The following is an 18,642-nucleotide window of genomic DNA, read 5'->3' as shown; positions in this document are numbered from 1 at the left end:
GTTTCTCTGTGGCTTTGGAGCCTGTCCTGGAACTAGCTCTTGTAGACCAGGCTGGTCTCGAACTCACAGAGATCCGCCTGCCTCTGCCTCCCGAGTGCTGCAATTAAAGGCGTGCGCCACCAGTGCTAAGGAAAAAGCACTGTGTTAGGCAAGCACTCTACTGCTGAGTTGCACCCATGGCCCCAACCCTTTGATCTACTGCATATGCTATAATTCTCTTTCCTGGGATATATTTTGCCTCCCTCCTCCAGGATGCTTTCCTACTCTCATCACATGTTACAGAGAAATCTGTTCTTACAGCATTCAGAAGTTCCACCCACACCCTAATTATCTGTGTATCCCTTATATACTGCACAGCACACTGCTTAGCTAGGGATTGGATTTCCTATATTCTTTGCCTGCATCCGGCATACTACCTCGGGGTCTCAAGAACAATGCTGAATTAATTTTATTCTTTGAAACACTGTTATCTGTGCTGTTTTCACCTTTTTACAGTTTTCTCTAAATTAATTTTTTTCTTGTTTCTTCAATGCTGCTTTTTGCTAATGTTAATCGGCCATAAGAAAGAACCCTGTTTTTCCTTCACTCTTAAATTCACTGTACTCTGGATCCCACCGTGACCTCATTAATGCTGATTATTACTCAAATGCTATCAATGACCTAAAAACAGTGCATGCAGAAAGATTTCCTTGATCTACCCAGTCTTCACCAGTGGGAGCGATAGCACTGTCAAGTCACAGAAGAGCAGGAAAGTACCTCTATGTTCGTGGCGTTCAGCTTCTCCTCCATTACTTGTTTGAGAATGATGAGCGAAGACTTGATGGCTTCTTTCAGTGTCATAGACTTAAACAGAGTGAGATGAGCTGTTAGTGAACACATCCCTTCCTTCAGCCCTCTCCCTTCCTCAGAAGCAGCTTCGCCAATATTAATAAACTTTACATCGTATTATACATTATATAATAATATAAATATTCAAGTATATGACAAGTAGAATATACTGATTCAGAAGAAAAATGTCTTACTTTGCGCTGCTAACTCCCACACAGCAAATGATCATTGAGAAAGAGAGAAAGGCCACACATCTCTAGTGTATACCTGAATTCCTTGATTTAGAAGATAACATAACCTGGGCAATATTCTAACAATGCCCAATTCACCTACAAAGGCAATCCAATGATTCAGAAAATCCAGTTTTCATTTTATTTTACCTGTCTTAGGGTTTCTATTGCTGTTATAAACACCATGACCAAAAACAACTTAGGAAGGAAAGGGTTTGTTTCCCCTTAGAGCTCTCAGGTCCCACTTTATGACTGAGGGAAGTCAAGGCAGGGAAAGAAGCAAAGGCTGTGGAGGAGAGCTGCTTACTGCTTCTTCCTCCTGCCTTGTTCGGTTTGCTTTCTTTGGGTTTTTTTGTTTGTTTTTGTTTTGTTTTTCAAGACAGGGTTTCTCTGTAGCTTTGGAGCCTGTCCTGGAACTAGCTCTTGGAGACCAGGCTGGTCTCGAACTCACAGAGATCCACCTGCCTCTGCCTCCCGAGTGCTGGGATTAAAGGTGTACGCCACCACCACCTGTCGGTTTGATTTTTTTTATAAACCCCAGAAACACCTGCAGAGAGATGGCACTACCACAGTGAGCTGGACCCACCCACACCAATCATTACATCAAGAAAATGTCCTACAGATTTGCCTACAGGCCAATCTGATGAGGTACTCTCTCAACTGAATTTCCGCTTCCCACATGGCTCTAACTTGTGTCAGGTTGATACACATAAAGTTAAATGAATAAATAAGAGGTACCAACTAGGACACCGACCATACCTCATGTCCTCCACATCCAACATCTGTATTACCGCCAATGGCATTTTATTATGCTTTGTTTTGCAGCACTGAGCTGATACTACAGGTCTATGGCAACCCTATGGTGAACAAGTTTACTAGGGACATTTTTCTAAAAGCCTAAGATTACTTTGTGTCTCTGTGCTATTTCTGACTAATTGTCACAATAGTTTGAACTTCAATTTTTTGTTTGTTTGCTTTTTTGAGACAGGGTCTCTGTGTAGCCCTGGTTGTTCTGAAACTCCCTCTGTAGACCAAGCTGGCCTCAAACTCAGAGATCCACCTGCCTCTGCGTGCTGGAATTAAAGGCGTACACCTCCACCACCTGGCTTAACTTCAATATTATCTATCACCCTTCCCCCCTCTTTTCTTTTGTGTGTGAATGTTCATGTGTATGCAGAGTCATGGGAGGCAGGGTTGAACGTGCATGCATGTGGATGGAGGTCGGAAGACAACCTTAGATGTTATTTTCAGATACCTTTAAAAGTGGTTGAAACCAATCTCTCACTGGCCTGGAATTCACTAGAATGCTAGGCTGCCTAGCAAGTGACCCCCAATGATCCACCTGTCTTTGCCTCCGGAGCACTGGGAATACAAGCCTGTGCTACAGGATCTGGCTGTCCTCCCCCTTTTAATGATATGTGTCTCTGTGTGGGTATACACACGAGAGCAGGGGCCCACAGAAAGGGTGCCAGATCCCCTGGAGCTGGAGTTCCAGGGAGCTGTGAGTCACCTGTTCAGTCCCCTGTAAGAGTAGTGTGTTCTCTAACCACCGACACGTCTCTCCAGCATTGCTGGCTTTTACTAATGAGGATTCTGGGTACCATGCTTACAAAAGAAGCACTTTACTAAGGAATATAGCAAGTCACCTTTGATACTGTTGCTGTAACTGCTCTGGGGTGACAGCAGCCTCACAGGCAATGCTAACGCTAACAAATGTAGCAGCTGTCTGAGGGCGCTACAGTCCATCTACTCTGGGGCTTCTCTATATTCCAAGACACAATAACACTAAAATGAGGTCAATTCATAACTGTAATGACTTCAAGGGTACCAGTAAAGGGAAGAGACACATGTCCTTTTTTAAATCAAAAACTCACAGTGGTAAAGCTTAGAGTTGATCAAAGTTTGAGTTGGGCTGAAAGCTAGCCCTCTTGTGCTGAACAGGTAAGCAAGCTGGGAAGGGAAAGGAAAAGCCCTCTTTAAAAATTATTTTATTTGTGTGTGTAGGTACCCATGGGAGTCTGAAAAGGATGTTAGATCCCTTAGAGCTGGTGTTACTGGCATTTGTGAGCCACCAAATGTAGGTACAGGGATCTGATAGAGCAGTAAGTACTCTTAACTGCTGAGCGCCATCTCTCTAGGCCCAAGAGGAAATTCAAAGTGCTACTCCAGTGAACATGTGACTGGTAAGAAAGTAGAACAGTCTGGGTATGGTGGTGCACGCCCTTAATCCCAATACTCAGGAGGCAGAGGCAGGCGGCTCTTTGCAGAGCTTAAGGCCATACTGGACTACTCGAGTTCCAGGCCAGCTCCCACGGATGGTTACACAGTAAGACCCTGTCAAAGAGAAAAGAAAGAGAAATTAAGATGGGCTGGAGAGACAGCCTAGTGATTAGGAGCATTTATTGCTTTTATAGCAGCCCTGGGCTCACTTCCCAGCACCCACATGATGGCTTACAATCATGTACAACTCTAGTCCTATGGGACATGACATCTTTTTCTGGCCTCCAAGGGTACTGCATATACGTGGTACACAGACATACAGGTAAGACGATACACACAAAATAAAATCTTAGAGTAGGGGCTAGAAAGTTGGCTCAGAGGTTAAGAGCACTGGCTGCTCTTTTAAAGGTTCTGAATTCAATTCCCAGAACCCACATGGTGGCTCACAGCCATCTATAATGTGATCTGATTCCCTCTTCTAGTATGTAGGCAAACATGCAGACAGAATACTGTATACATAATAAATAAATCTTTAAAAGAAAAAAGGAAGAAAGAAGAAAAGTCAAACAGCTTTTTAAGAGCTGGTATGAAGTTTTAGTGACTGAACAATCAAACCAGTTACAACATTCCTTTAGACCAAAGGCTACTCCATAGCAAAGCTCTAACTTCTTCATCTCAACAAAAGCTGAGGCAAGGAAGCTGCAGGAGAAAAGCTAGAAGCCAGCAGAGGTTGGTTCATGTGGCTTAAGAAAAGCCGGCCTTTGGCCAAGAGCAGGTGGTGCACACCTTTAATCCCAGTGCTCAGGAGGCAGACACAGGCGGATCTCTGTGAGATCTTGTAGCAGCAGATAAATCAAGTGACATCCAGGCTGCAGGGCTTTCGTTTCTACTATCAGGGACTGAGCTCACAGCCTCATACATGCTGGACAAGTGTTCTCCCAGGGAGCTGTCTTCCCGGCCCCCTCTCCCCTTTTTATATTACATATGCTTAGCTGATGAAGCACAACAACAGCCTGAGCACTGATCCCAGTTTGGAAAGAAAATTCTGTGGGGAGACACTATTACACACTATCATATGCTACAGCAAATCTTTCTCTTGTATCCCTTAAGAAAGTGTCACGAGCCGGGCGATGGTGGCGCACGCCTTTAATCCCAGCACTTGGGAGGCAGAGGCAGGCGGATCTCTGTGAGTTCGAGACCAGCCTGGTCTTACAGAGCTAGTGCCAGGACATGCTCCAAAGCCACAGAGAAACCCTGTCTCGAAAAACCAAAAAAAAAAAAAAAAAAAAAGAAAGTGTCACGGTCACCCCAACCTCAGCGCCATGAGAAAAGAATTAAAATAAAAAAATAAGATAAAAAGTCTCTGCTAAAGGCTCAGATGATTATTATCATTTTTAGTAATAAAAAATTGTGGTTAAACTATGAAATCTTTCAAAGACATAATGGTACTGCACAGTGGTGGTTTAAATGAGACACGCTACCCATGGGCTTTAGTATTTGAGTACTTGGTCTCCAGTTGGTGGCACTATTTGGGGAGGTTTAGGTAAATATTTGCTGGAGCAAGTATTCACTGGGGGCAGTCTTTGAGAGCTTAAAGCCTCACCCTGTTTCCAGTTTCCTCTCCCTGCCTCATGCATTGAGGATGTGAGTTCTTAACTTCCTGTTCCTGCTGTTGTGCCTGCCACCTGCTGCTATGCCTCTCCATCACGATGGACTCTTATCCCTCTGGAATTAAACCCAAATAAATTCTTCCCTCTATAAATTGCCATGGTCATAATGTTCTACATAGCAACGGAAAAGTAACAAAATCAGAGAATACAGTATAATGTAGCCCTAACTTTTGTATAGACTCATCTTATACCAAACCCAAAAATACCTTTTAAGCATCCCTACATCAGGTATTGATGTGAGCAGATATCCTTATGAGAGCCACCCAGGGATATGCATGGTAGCCTTCAACCATATCCATGAGTCACAAAACCCCAAGCCTTCCTATTCCAGAAAGAAAGTACCAGGTGCTCACTTGTCTTAATATCCACACTAGGCATTATCAACTGCTAAATGAAGCTGTGGAGATAGAGGCCAACACTGCCTGGTCTACACAGCGAACACCAGGACAACCGGGACGACAGAGAGATCCTGTCTCCAAAACTAAAAAACTCAGTGGCTTCACTTCCAGCACAGACTCACAACAACTGGAAAGACAAGCTGTATTAATTTCATTCATGAAAAGTACAAGAAGAGACAAAACTACACCGGTAAATGCAGTTGCAAATGAGGAAAAAGATTAATAAGTAGATCGTTTTGCTAGAAAAATAGTGTTTGATGTCTTGCTTTAGGTTGTGAATCCAAGGTAACTGTCAAAACTTAGAACAAACTTAGAACAAAACTCTTCAGGCCTATAGTTTAATTACAGAGAAGTTATAAGATTACAGAGACTTATAAAATGACAGTGAAATTCATAACAATGGTTGATTACCTTGTGGTAAACTTCTTGCAAGGAGCTCTGGGCACCTTCTGAAGCAGAGCCGATTGCTCGAGCATCACACTGTACAAAGGTCCCAGATGGGTCCATATGGAACCTGAAAAGGACAACAATACTTTAGAGGGAAGCATTTCATGCCACAAATGCCTCAATGAAAGAAGTCTGAGCGTTTCACCCTGCAGCCAGGACACACTACTACTCAAGTACTGAGGCATAGTTCCTAAAACTTTTTGTTTTGAGAAAATAGTTCTTTTTAAAGGTCCTTACTACTGATACATACATCTGCACACACAGAAATGCCACAATGAGACCCACTTTGTGTGCTAATCAAAAAATTCACTTAAAATAGTATTTTATTTTAAAAAAGAAGAAAATGTTAAGAAAATCTCTAGCAACTCAATGGACCACATTACAGCCTTCACAGGAGTCTTTGTTTGTGTTGGTTTGTTTGTTTTTGCTTTGTTTCTTTGTTTTGGGGTTTTCTTTTACATTTTGTTTCTGGTGGGAGGTTACAAGTGCAGGGAGCAGATTTAAGGGGTACTGGAGGTAAGTGGTATTGGGAAGAATAATGGGAAATCCACAAAAAAATAAAAGTTAAAAAAAGAAAAGAAAAGAAAATCATTATCTTCCTCAGGGTCTTGGGAAGGAAGAACAGAACAAGTATACATAACCCATGGCACTTATGCACACCCAAGATGTTAACAGAATGACCATGGTACTTATAATAGTCTTGATCAATAGTCAATCTTATCTTTGACACAACAATGTGAGTGTGAAGATCAGGTGGGAATAGCAATAAGGTAACTTCTAATTCTTCTGAGAATTAGCATTGCGTCTATAGAGGTTTTCCATGAATCCCTAAATTCTTGCATAAACAAAACAGAAACACTGACTCAGAAGTCCTACTTTTTCCTAAAGAATGCGTCTTTCTTTTTACTTTTTTTTTTTCATTTAATTTATGTTTGTTTGTTTGTTTGCTGGTTGGTTTTTCAAGGCAATGTTTCTATGTATCCCTGACTGTCCTGGAACTTGCTCTGTAGACGGGGGTGGGGGGGTAGGGGTGGAGGGCCCTCAAACTCAGAGATGCCTGCTTCTGACTCGCGAGTTCTGGGATTGAATGTGTGCAACACCACCCAGTTGTTTCTTTCCTTTTAAAGCAGAGTGGCTCAAGACTGGTCTGTAACTTACTATGTAGCCACGGACAAACCTAAACTTATTCTTCTGCCTACACCTTCAGAACACCAGGAATAAAGGCATGCTTTTCCACACTGGTTTTATGTGGTAGTGGGATGAAACCAAGAGCTTTGTGTATACTAAGCAAGCACCCTACCAACTGAGTTATGTTTCTAACTCTTTCTAACTCTTCAGTAAACTTCAGAGTTGATCTAAATGACTAGATCACACTACAAATCATAATCATCACCACTACCCTAAAGCAGGGAGGGTGGGAATGGTACTTACAGCTGGGGTCCTTTCTCATCAACTCCTCCAAACAACAATGCTACTCCAAAGGGACGAGACTAGAACCAAAAAAAATTCATTTAGAAGAGACTACAAATAACGGGAGTGGGGAAAACATGGGCAGAGGACAAATGCCCTCAGTACTACAGAACAGCAACCAGGCTCAACACAAGCATCAGAACTAACTCACCATGGCACCTGGATCTGCATCTTCTTCTCCAAACTGCAAAGCCAGATTGGACACAGCCTGGGTGACACTCTCCACCGTCATTGTTTCATTATAGGTGAACCAATGGTTCTAGAAAAAGGGCAAAGAATGATACTGCCTCCTTGGAAAAATGAAACTCAAAACAGTCCACCACTTCTCTACCAAGTGAAAATTGAGGTTCGCATTCCTCTTCCTGTTTCTGAGACAGGGTCTCACTACATATCACAGAAGTAGAACTTGCAATCCTCCTCCTACCTTAGCCTCCCAAGGGCTAGGATGACCGATCACCTGCCCAAATCAACACCTTCTTGATTAATACTAGCCACTGAATACTTGGGACTATATCAGAGAGGGACAAGTCTGATTGCCAGATGCTATGGCATATGTCCATGATCCATGCCATCAGGAGGATCATGAGCTCAAGGTGAGGCTGGGCTGTACGCAGAAAGATCGTGTCTCAAGAGGGAGCAGAGGAAGACGAAGGCGAGAAGAGCAGGTGAGAGAGCACATGCGTGTACACACAGATAAGCTCTGAAAATAAGACAGGCTGCTAGCCTTAAAGACCAGGGCTGACATCTAAGAGTAAAGTGGCAAGTTCAGTCTTCTGACAGTCAATGTTAGTAACCAAGTGTCAATTTTCCTCAAATACTCATCTTTTCCTGTTAGAGCTTATGTTAAATTATTCTACATAAGTATGGAGAACAAGCATGCCAATAAAAGCAGAACCGTCTACCTTGCAATTATTTTTCTTCCTATACTAGCCTATTACAGTCAAACCAGATACCCATCGGTTTCTTTGTGGTTTTTGGTTTTATTAAAGAAAATCAACATTCTTAAAAAGTCACCTGGTACAAATCATTGCTTACCAGATGAGATCAATTTTATAAGCCTGGCAGAAAAGGCCTTTTACTATGACCACATCCCACAGAAAGCCAATCAGAGGAAACTGTGCATGCTTTATGTAAGGTAAACCTGGAAGAAGCTGACCAGAACCTGCTTTAAGCTGCAATGCCTGGAGAGCTAAATCCCAAGTCCCCAGGGTTATAGCAGGGGAATCAACCCACAACACTCCCAAGAGCCATGTCTAATAGTAACACAGACACCTGCAATATCACCCAAGTAGCTCTATCATCATTAAACAAGGTGCACATGCATCACAGTAAAAAGCAGAGAAGATGCTGATTTACCTGTGTCTCCACTCTGGCTTTATCAATTAAAGTTTTAGCATCAGCAATTAGCCCACTCATGGCACAACCTGCAATGTAAAAGTAACAGTGACCAACCGGCCAAAACTTTCTAGAACTTTTCATCCACTAAGTAAATACTAAAAATCTGGCCTGGAACCACAGCAGCAATCTCACAGCAATCAACCCAACAGAATAAATGGGAAACGAAGAGCACTGAGTACAGGTATAATGATCATACAATAGAAAACCAACCATGTTGACAGTAAGTGCAGACAGTAAGCCAGCCGAACACGAATGTCCACATACTGCAGCCTACAAGTCCCTGTACAAATCTTACAGAGCACAACACACCTAACATGCACTTTCATCATTATTAGCTTATCTGTGTGTACGTGTACAGTGTGTGTGAGAGTGGGTGCACATGTCCCACAACGCGTGTAGAGGTCAGAACAACTCTTGTAAAGTCAGTTCTCTTCCTCTCACCTTTTATATGAGTTCCAGGGATGGAACTCAAGTCACCAGGTTTATGCGTCATGTGCTTTTACCCACTGAGCCACCTTGTTAGCCCCATGATGCACTTCTGAGCTAAGCAAACACTACAACCAAACCTGAGAAGATGAAACTATCTCACTGTAGACTGCAGCAGAAGTCCTCAGGAAAACATCAAAAGCCTCTTCAATTCCCTATTCCAACAAACCAACTAGTTATTTTAGAGAGAAAGTTGCCTGATGGACGAACGTGCCAAGATTATGGCTGTAATTGCTACTTCTATGTCATGACTCAAATCTCAATCTCAGTTTCTCTCCAAAGCTTCAGATCTATGAAGTCAAATGACTCTTCAGTCCATCTAGTTGGATACTACTGTCTCAACTCATTTCCCTTGTTGGAACCCCTTGTCTTCCTTGGCCTTCACAACCAATCAGATCCTAAGTTCTCTTTTGGCTACTGCCTTCATTGAAAAATTTCATAATTTGGCTGATGACCAAATACTTGAACTACTAAAAACATTTTTTTTAAGAATGCTTCATGAATTTACATGTCATCTTTACACAGGGGCCATTTTGTTGTTGTTTTGTTTTTACTTTTTCGAGACAGGGTTCCTCTGGGTAATAGCTCTGTCTGTCGTGGAACTCACTTTATAGACTAAACTTTCTTCAAACTCAAAGATTCACTTGCCTCTGCCTCTTGAGTGCTGGGATAAAAGATACGCACCACCACTGCCTGGCTATATTAAAAATTTTCTTAACTATTAACTCCCCTGCCTCAATTCTCAGCCCCCATCACCCTACCTTCAAAACCGTCAGGAGAATATTCTAAAACTACTGGGGTTGCAGTGTCCTCACTGTTTAGACCACTTCCTAGCAATGCAAATGTCCAAGCCCTTTAGCAGGATTGGGGAGGGGAACTTTCTATTCTCTGACCTCCAGGCTTGTCTCTTGCCATACAGACTTCACTTTCCAATCATGCTAAATAAAATGTGAATACCCCGATATTTTACAGCAGACAGCTTTGCTTTTCTAAGGCCTCATCCATTTCCAGCCCTATTCTTATTTTTAGTTTTGTAACAGAACCTTCCCTAAATTGCCCAGATTAGCCTTAAACTCATTCTGAAACCCTGACTGGCTATAGTCTAGCTGCTCAGCCTCTCAGCGCTGGAATTAGAGGCCTGAGCTACCAGGCTTGGCAAACTCAATCATGATGGCTAATCTTCACTTTCTACTGATAGGGTTTAGAATAGGAAAGACCGAGGCAATACCTCCTGGTGTGTCTGGTGCAGGTTTCCAAAGGATTAACAAAACAGGGAAGACCCATTAGAGTGTGGGTAGCTGGGCTGGGGCTACAGGTAGAATAAAATGGAAAAAGGAGAAAGCCAGGGACTAACACAAGCAGTCTTCTCTACTGCAGGTCTCCTATGATGTAAACACAGATGTTTACAATGCTTTCACCATGATGACAGTGAATCTTCTGAAACAGTGAGCGGGCCAAAAGAAAGGTTCCTTCTCTTAAGTTGTCAGATCTTTGGTCACAGTGTAGAAAAAATAACTAATATCCATGATCAATGAGCCCAGATAAAACTCTTTTTTTTTTTTTTGATTTTTCGAGACAGAGTTTCTCCATAGCTTTTGGTTCCTGTCCTGGAACTAGCTCTTGTAGACCAGGCTGACCTCGAACTCACAAAGATCCGCCTGCCTCTGCCTCCCGAGTGCTGGGATTAAAGGCGTGAGCCACCACTGCCCGGCCAGATAAAACTCTTGTTTCTCCTTCATCTCCTCACTGATCACACTGCACCACACAAATAAGACTGCCTGTTCCTGGGAGACAAACAGCATGTCTCCCTCTTGTCTATAGCTGTGGAGTCTGATATAGCGTTTTCTATCTTTGAATGAAGTGACATTGAGCTACCTCCAAAGGACAGTTGACCTGAGATACAGCAGACATGTTTCAATTGTAAAATCTGCTTCTCTAGCTAACAAAGAGAATACTACGCTCCCACAGTTACCATGGCATTTAGTTCTTATGGCCTTTAAGCAATTAATTATTTTGCAAATATTGTATTAATTAGGTTGAGTAAATAAGATAAGCAAATTTGAATAGCCAACTACAACACAAAGCAGTAAAATGTAAAAGTACACATCGTTTAATGCTACAACGTCAAGAGCCAAAGCAAGAAAATTATACTGAAGACCAGAGAAAGGAGGCAAAGGTAGCCGTGAGAAAAACAATTAAGTCTAATACACAGGGATAGGGTTGATCTGGTCAACTATTAAGTCTAATACACAGGGATAGGGTTGATCTGGTCAACTGTTACGTCTTTGACCCTTAAACACTCCAAAGATCTTGGAGAATTATTTTTTCTCAGTGGACATTACAATTTTCCATTCTATCTTGGCTCTAGCTTGCTTACTATCAGGGTAAAATGGCCATCACAGGAACTAGCTTAGGATCCAATCATTTTGTATTTAAATATCATATTTGCCAATGTTGGGTTATAGTTCAGTGGTAGAACACTTGCCTAGCACCTGAGTATGTCTGGGTTCAATTCCAAGCACTGCAGAAAGTAAAATACAGCAAATTTGAAGATGAAAAGAATTTCCAGTAGTAGGTCAAGCATAGCGAGTCCTGAGGCTGCTCTACTGCCTCCCACCTTGAAGATAACAGGGAATCAGAAGGTAAGCATTTGCTGTATGAACCTCCCTTGGATCACAGAAGATTAACTAACCAATGCCAAATCTTCTCATAGCTTCCACTTATTACTTACCTATATGAGCATCAATCTCTACAATTTTCTCGATGCTGCTAGGCTCCATTAGTGGGGAGGTAATTCTCTTCTCCACAGCTAGACACACACCCTCTGATGTCTGGATACCAATGGCAGTAGAACCAAGCTAAAACAAAACAAGACAAACAAACAAAAACCATGCTGCAGTTATAATGCATAGCTCAAAGAAATCTCTGCATACCTAGTATGCAGAACAGAGAGCACCTAATAAACACTACACTGCTCTGTGAACAGCAAAAGCACTTACAGAATTCTGTACTTTGGAAGAGGAAGTCTGGGATGTGGGGGAGCATAGGAAGCTCCATGGCAGAGTGTTCACCTTGAATGAGCAAGGCTCTGGTTCAGTTCCCGGTACCAAAAATGGGGTGGGCATCCAATAAGGTCTGAACACATCTGAAAACTGACCTATGTTAACACTAATCCTGGGAGGAGGAATTCTAAAGTTCTAATCATAGTTTTTCTTCTCTTTTCTTTTTTGTATTTTTCCCCCTGAATTCATGACTTTTACCTCTGCTATGTATACTGGTCTGTCCAATAGGTTATGCTCCCCAAACGCATGTCATCTCTGGGAAAGAAAAGAGGAAAGGAGAGTGGGAAAAGAAAGGACCACCATCCTCACTCGGCACAGTCAGCTACTAACTTAATCCAAAGTCACCAGCAGTCCACACTACCGTACGTTCACGTCCCCACACCGCTCCAGTCACCCCTCATCACTGCGTGTCTCAATTCTGTCTGCACAATGAAGACATCATAACACCTACATCAAGAAAGTGGTACCTACCACATAATAAACAAATGTCGGTGCTGCTACATTGCCACCCCACCCCTCTGAGAAAAGATCTCATCATGTAACTCTAGCGGAGCTGAAATTTGTTATGTAGTCCGGTACATACATGTAGTTGCTTCTGCCTCCCAAAGTATGAGCCACAATCCTGTCTCATCTCTAGTCTCCTGCTCTGAATGTATCGCTCATTTGATACATCGATTTAAAAAAAATGCTATCTTCACTATATTTCTCTCAAGAACTTATACTCTCTGTATTGTCTGTAAGTTAAAAAACAAATGAGGCTCTCGTAATCACCATCTTTCACCTCCAACTTTATCACTCACTATTAATGGACAAATCCTTAGCACAGCTCAACCCTCAGCAACACTAGCAGTCTACCAGAACCCTTCCTAAAGCTGTCTCCTGTAGAATATACTCTTCCTTCTGCCTCTCCAAATTTATCCACTACTCAAAGCCTCAAGACCACGTTTTATGCCCTGGATCCCCACTGTATCTTCTTAGTTCTATAAAACAATGACCCACCAACTGTGAGCATCAGATTTGATTAAGCCTGTTACGGTAAAAAAAGACCCACAGAATTCCATGAATCTTTTTTAAAATTTAATTCGTTTTTATTTATCTGTTTCTCTGTGTGTATGTGCACTGTATGAGGATGCCTGCAGAGGCCAGAAGAAGGCATTAGATCCCCAAAGCCTAGAATAATAGGCAGTTGTGAGTCACCCACAACTGAACCCAGGAAGAACAACAAGAGCTCTAACCACTGAGCCATCTCTCCAGCTCCTCCATGAAACCACACACAGAGCATGTTTAATATGTCTTTTGTTTGTTTTTTATTTGAGACAGGGTTTTCTCTGTGTCACAGCTCTGACGGTTGTGGAACTCACTTTATTCTAGGCTGCCCTCGAACTTACAAAGACTCGCCAGCCTCTGCTTCCCAAGTACTGGAATTAAAGGCGTGTGCCACCACTGCCCAGAGTTTAACATGTCTTTAGACTAAATGTTATCAAAATATTTCTGTCTAATCTCTGACATGAAGCAACTTGCAGGAGGAAAGGTTTGCTTTGGCTCAGAGATGGAGGAGATACAGTTCATAATACAGGAGGGCAGGGATGGTGACGGGAACAGGAGCGGCTGTTCACACTGCACAACCACCAGGAAAGAGCAATGGATGCTAGTGATCAGCAAGCTCTCTCTCTCTCCTCTTTTTTAATTTTATTGATTTTTATTGAGTTCTACATTTTTCTCTGCTCCCCTCCCTGCCACTCCTCTCCCAAGGTCCCCATGCTCCCAATTTACTCAGGAGATCTTGTCTTTTTCTACTTCCCATGTAGATTAGATCTATTTATGTCTCTCTTAGTGTCCTCATTGTTGTCTAGGTTCTATGGGATTGTGATTTGTAGGCTGGTTTTCTTTGCTTTAAGTTTAAAAACCACTTATGAGTGAGTACATATGATAGGTGTCTTTCTGGGTCTGAGTTACCACACTCAAAATAGTGTTTTCTAGCTTTATCCATTTGCCTGCAAAATTCAAGATGTCGTCATTTTTTTTCTGCTGTGTAGTACTCCATTATCTAAATGTATCACATTTTCCTTATCCATTCTTCGGCTGAGGGGCATTTAGGTTGTTTCCAGGTTCTGGCTATGACAAACAAAGCTGCTATTAACATAGTGGACACATGTCCTTGTGGCATGATTGAGCATCCTTTGGATATATACCCAAAAGTGGTATTGCTGGGTCTTGAGGAAGGTTGTTTCCTAATTTTCTGAGAAATCACTATACTGATATCCAAAGGGACTGTACCAGCTTGCACTCCCACCAACAATGCAGGAGTGTTCCCTTTACCCCACAACCTCTCCAGCATAAGTTGTCACCAGTGTTTTTGATCTTGGCCATTCTTAGGGTGTAAGATGGAATCTCAGAGTTGTTTTGATTTGCAAGCTCTCTTTTTATGAAGTGCAAGATCAAAGCCCACAACTGTTGCCGCCCTAATTTAGGGTAAGCCTTCCCAGCACAGTTAACTTATTGTGAAAACCCAGAGGTTTGCCTCTTCAGTGATTCTAGATCCTGTTAAGCTGACAATCATTATTCATGAGTACATCATGCCTCATATATATATTTTACTCTCAAATGTATAAAATTCTAACTTTACTTAGAAGTATTATTAAATGTACACCAGCTTTTTATTTCATTTTGGGTAACTAATTTTGGTTTTGAGATAGGGTTGTCTAGGCTAGCTTCAAAATTATGATTCTCCTGTCTTAGTCTTTCATTACCACCCTGGACCCCCACTTTTTAAACAAAGGATACCTGTGAAACTATAGCAGATTGCCAAAACCTCTTATGTAACTAGTGAATGCCCTAACATCTTACTAAGGATGCAAACTGAACACATATATAAGGTCCACTTCCTCCTCAAATCTGTGACTATAATAAAGGCCTTCTAAAATAAATAGACATAATCCCATGAGGACAAACAATGGAAGAGAGACTGCTTTAAGTTTGGTAGCTCATGCCTATAATCTCAACTACCAGGAAGGCTGAGTAAGGAGGATCAGAAAGTTCAAGGCTTGCCTAAGCTACATGAGCCCAAGGCCAGCTTGTTAATTTAGTGAGATTCTGGTTTTTTGTTTGTTTTCTCTTTTTAAGATAGGGTTTCTCGGGGGCTGGAGAGATGGCTCAGAGGTTAAGAGCATTGCCTGCTCTTCCAAAGGTCCTGAGTTCAATTCCCAGCAACCATATTGTGGTTCACAACCATTTGTAATGGGGTCTGGCCTGCAGCATACATGGAAAGAATGCTGTATACATAATAAATAAATAAATACTAAAAAAAAGAATCCAAAAAAAAAAAAAAAAAGACAGGGTTTCTCTATATAGCCCTGGCCATCTTGGAACTCTTTCTGTAGACCAGGCTGGTCTTGAACTTAGAGCTCTACCTGCCTCTGCCTCCTGATTGCAGGGATTAAAGGCAAGCACTACCATGCTCAGCTAGATTCTGTCTTAAACTAAAACTGAGGCTACTGATTAATGGTAGAATACACACCCTAGACCATGAGTCCACTTGCCAGTGCTGCCAGAAATGAAAAAAGAAACCCATTCCCAGGCTACTTCTACACTAAGGCCTTCTTCTGGCCTCTGAAGGCACTGCATACACATGGTATAAATACATACAAGTAAAACCACCCAAACACATAAAAAAAAATAAATAAAATTAATCTAAAAATAAAGTTTAAAGTACTGCTCTAGGAAACTGAAAACAGATGGTATGAACCTTAGGGCCTGTTTCTTTTTAACACAATTTATAAAGCCATTTTAACTTTGACTCTAAAACTATACTGGTGCATGCCCTAAAAATTAAAATTAAAATAATAACAATAATAAATACAAAACCACTGCCTAGAAAATTAAACATAAGACTTATGTGTTCCCTAATTGCCATAATTTTTAAATTTGGGCACAGACTGAACCTCGGACCTCTCATTGGCCAGGCAAGCACCCTACCACGGCGCCACACCCTGGCCACTCTACCAAGGCACAGCTACTCACTGCACAAAACAGAACCAAATTCACATCCACTTTTAATTTTTTCTAGCAAAGCAACTCTAAAATGGGGGCTCTCTTGCCCCTACCAAATTCAACAAAGTCTAGAGCATTTCGCGGGTAAGTGCCATTGGCATCTAACTGGTAGAGAAAGCCCCACAAAGTAAAGTTATTCAGTTCAATCACATAGAAAACTGGCTTCACAGCACAAAACACGTTATCAGTCTACTTAATTTGGATTTCAATTTTCTAATAATAATAATAATAATAATAATAATAATAATAATAATAAAAAGGTCAATATTTCTGAGGTTATTTTATAAAATATATCAAGGTCAGCAAGATGACTCAGCAGGTAAAGACCTGACACAAAGCCTGACAACCTGAGCTCAGCTCCTGAATTTCCTGACCAAAGGAGAACCGACTCCTGGAAGTGGTCCTCTAATTTCATACGTGCCAGACTGTGTATACATGTGTAAACACATGAACACATGAACACACAGGGTATCAAAATCCAAGATTTTTTAATATCTGTATACTCTAATGCTTAAAGTTCTCCTCCTAGCCACCTTTGCAGACTGAGGAAAGGTAGGAGACAAGGCACATCTGAACTACGTCTTGTGTGCTATTCCCTGAACATAACGCAGTAATGCAACCAGTGTCAGACACCTAAGATAGTAACTTTGATATCACCACAGGTTTGAGAACCCATTCTAAAGGTGCATGCCCTGCCAATGCTAGCTATATCTCAGTTTCATTATTTACAAAGTATTCCAAATGATCACTTCTAGCCAGAACTATTAGTCACTGTATAGATGTGCATGTGCAAAGGGTGTTACACACATAACAATGTGCATGTGGAGGTCAGAGGTCAATGCTGGGCATCTTCTTCCATTGTTTTCCACCTTAGTTTTTAACACAGGGTCCATGCACTGAACTTGTACCTCACTGATTCAGCTAGGACAGCTACCAGCAAACTCTGACGATCCACCTGCTTCTGTCTCCCCAGTGCTGGGATCACAGACAGGCACCATTACCGTGGCTACGTATGGGGGTGCTGCGGATCCAGACTCAGGTACTCGATCTTACATGGCAAACATCTTGAGTGAGCCATCTCCACAATCTCACTCTCTAGGTCTTCTCAAGCTAGCCAAGCCTTCTCACTGGCATCTCACAAGACATCAAAGCAAATGGCAAATTAATTAAGCTCCAAAGCATCTGAATGTTCATAATGGTTCATCTTATTATGGGCTACATTACTATCTAGTTCAACTAAGATTACAGAGCTCAAATCCTACCTCATTATCTGCAGAGAATCTAAAACTTACCAGTCCTAAAGGTCTTCTAAAGCAGGACAGTTTTAAGCAGAACCGTTGTCTACATTGAAGCTCAAACCAACACTACAGCTTGAAATCTGACAGTTTAGCACTTCCTACTAAAACTCTTTTTTTAATATTTATTTATTATGTATACAATATTCTGTCTGTGTGTATGTCTGCAGGCCAGAAGAGGGCACCAGACCTCATTCCAGATGGTTGTGAGCCACCATGTGGTTGCTGGGAATTGAACTCAGGACCTTTGGAAGAGTAGGCAGTGCTCTTAACCACTGAGCCATCTCTCCAGCCCCCCTAAAACACTTTCAATCGGAGCAAAGATCAGGAAGTACTTGCAGGTGGCCCTCTTTTTTCTAGTTCTTTATCTACAATGTTTCCATTTCACTTCTAAAACTTCACCTAGTCACTCTTTCCTGCCTTTCCAGATTCTTACACAACTACACAGCATCTTCCTTCTATAAGTAACTGAGAGACCCAGCCGCTCTCCAGTCATGTGGGGAGTCACTCCATGGAACAGCTGTAAACAACTTATGTGCTTCAAAAGCAACTAAGCCCCACAGAAAGAAACTCCAGAAGGCTGGACTTCTGAGCTAATATGAACTTTCCCAACAAAATGAGCTATCTCTTAAAAATGTTTTTAACCATATTTATTTGTCTATGTTTGTGGGTAAATACATGTGTGTACCAGGGAACTGTGGAAGTAGAAGGACAACTCGAGGGACTCAGTTCCCTCCTTACACCATGTACGACTTGAGGCAATGAGCAGGTTTGTGAGAAAGCATTATAAACAGAGGTGACTAGACCTACACTGGAGACAGATGACACAGGCATGTGCTTAAGAGAGTAAACTACCTGCATGGCTCCCAGTCCTCGTTAGAGCAATTAGACCTGCTGTGTGAAGCCAACCCCAGAAACCAAAATCAAAATTTCTAGTTTGGGACCCAGACATCTTATTCTTTCTTTCTTCTAAGCATTCCTTTTCAATACTTCAAAGAGCCGGGCGGTGGTGGCACACGCCTTTAATCCCAGCACTCGGGAGGCAGAGGCAGGCGGATCTCTGTGAGTTCGAGACCAGCCTGGTCTAC

At 41.9% G+C, this 18,642-nt stretch overlaps 1 protein-coding gene across 2 annotated transcripts in view; it reads right to left on the bottom strand.

The window, feature by feature from the left end:
* Psma5 (proteasome subunit alpha 5) overlaps positions 1 to 18,642 on the bottom strand; it is a 31,718-nt gene that overhangs the window by 8,016 nt on the left and 5,060 nt on the right. For both annotated transcript variants that reach the window (XM_005367887.3, XM_026789650.1), the window contains exons 3-8: positions 11,879 to 12,005; positions 8,620 to 8,687; positions 7,415 to 7,522; positions 7,225 to 7,283; positions 5,758 to 5,860; positions 757 to 843 (exon numbers count right to left, since the gene is read on the bottom strand). In XM_005367887.3, the coding sequence (XP_005367944.1) occupies positions 757 to 843; positions 5,758 to 5,860; positions 7,225 to 7,283; positions 7,415 to 7,522; positions 8,620 to 8,687; positions 11,879 to 12,005 (552 nt within the window). The remainder of the gene's footprint in view (positions 1 to 756; positions 844 to 5,757; positions 5,861 to 7,224; positions 7,284 to 7,414; positions 7,523 to 8,619; positions 8,688 to 11,878; positions 12,006 to 18,642) is intronic.

The sequence above is a fragment of the Microtus ochrogaster genome, unplaced genomic scaffold (genome assembly GCF_000317375.1).
Source record: "Microtus ochrogaster isolate Prairie Vole_2 unplaced genomic scaffold, MicOch1.0 UNK25, whole genome shotgun sequence".
Taxonomy (NCBI): Eukaryota; Metazoa; Chordata; class Mammalia; order Rodentia; family Cricetidae; genus Microtus; species Microtus ochrogaster.
The sequence above is the reverse complement of the archived record's forward strand: the minus strand, read 5'-3'. Positions and strand labels throughout refer to the sequence as shown.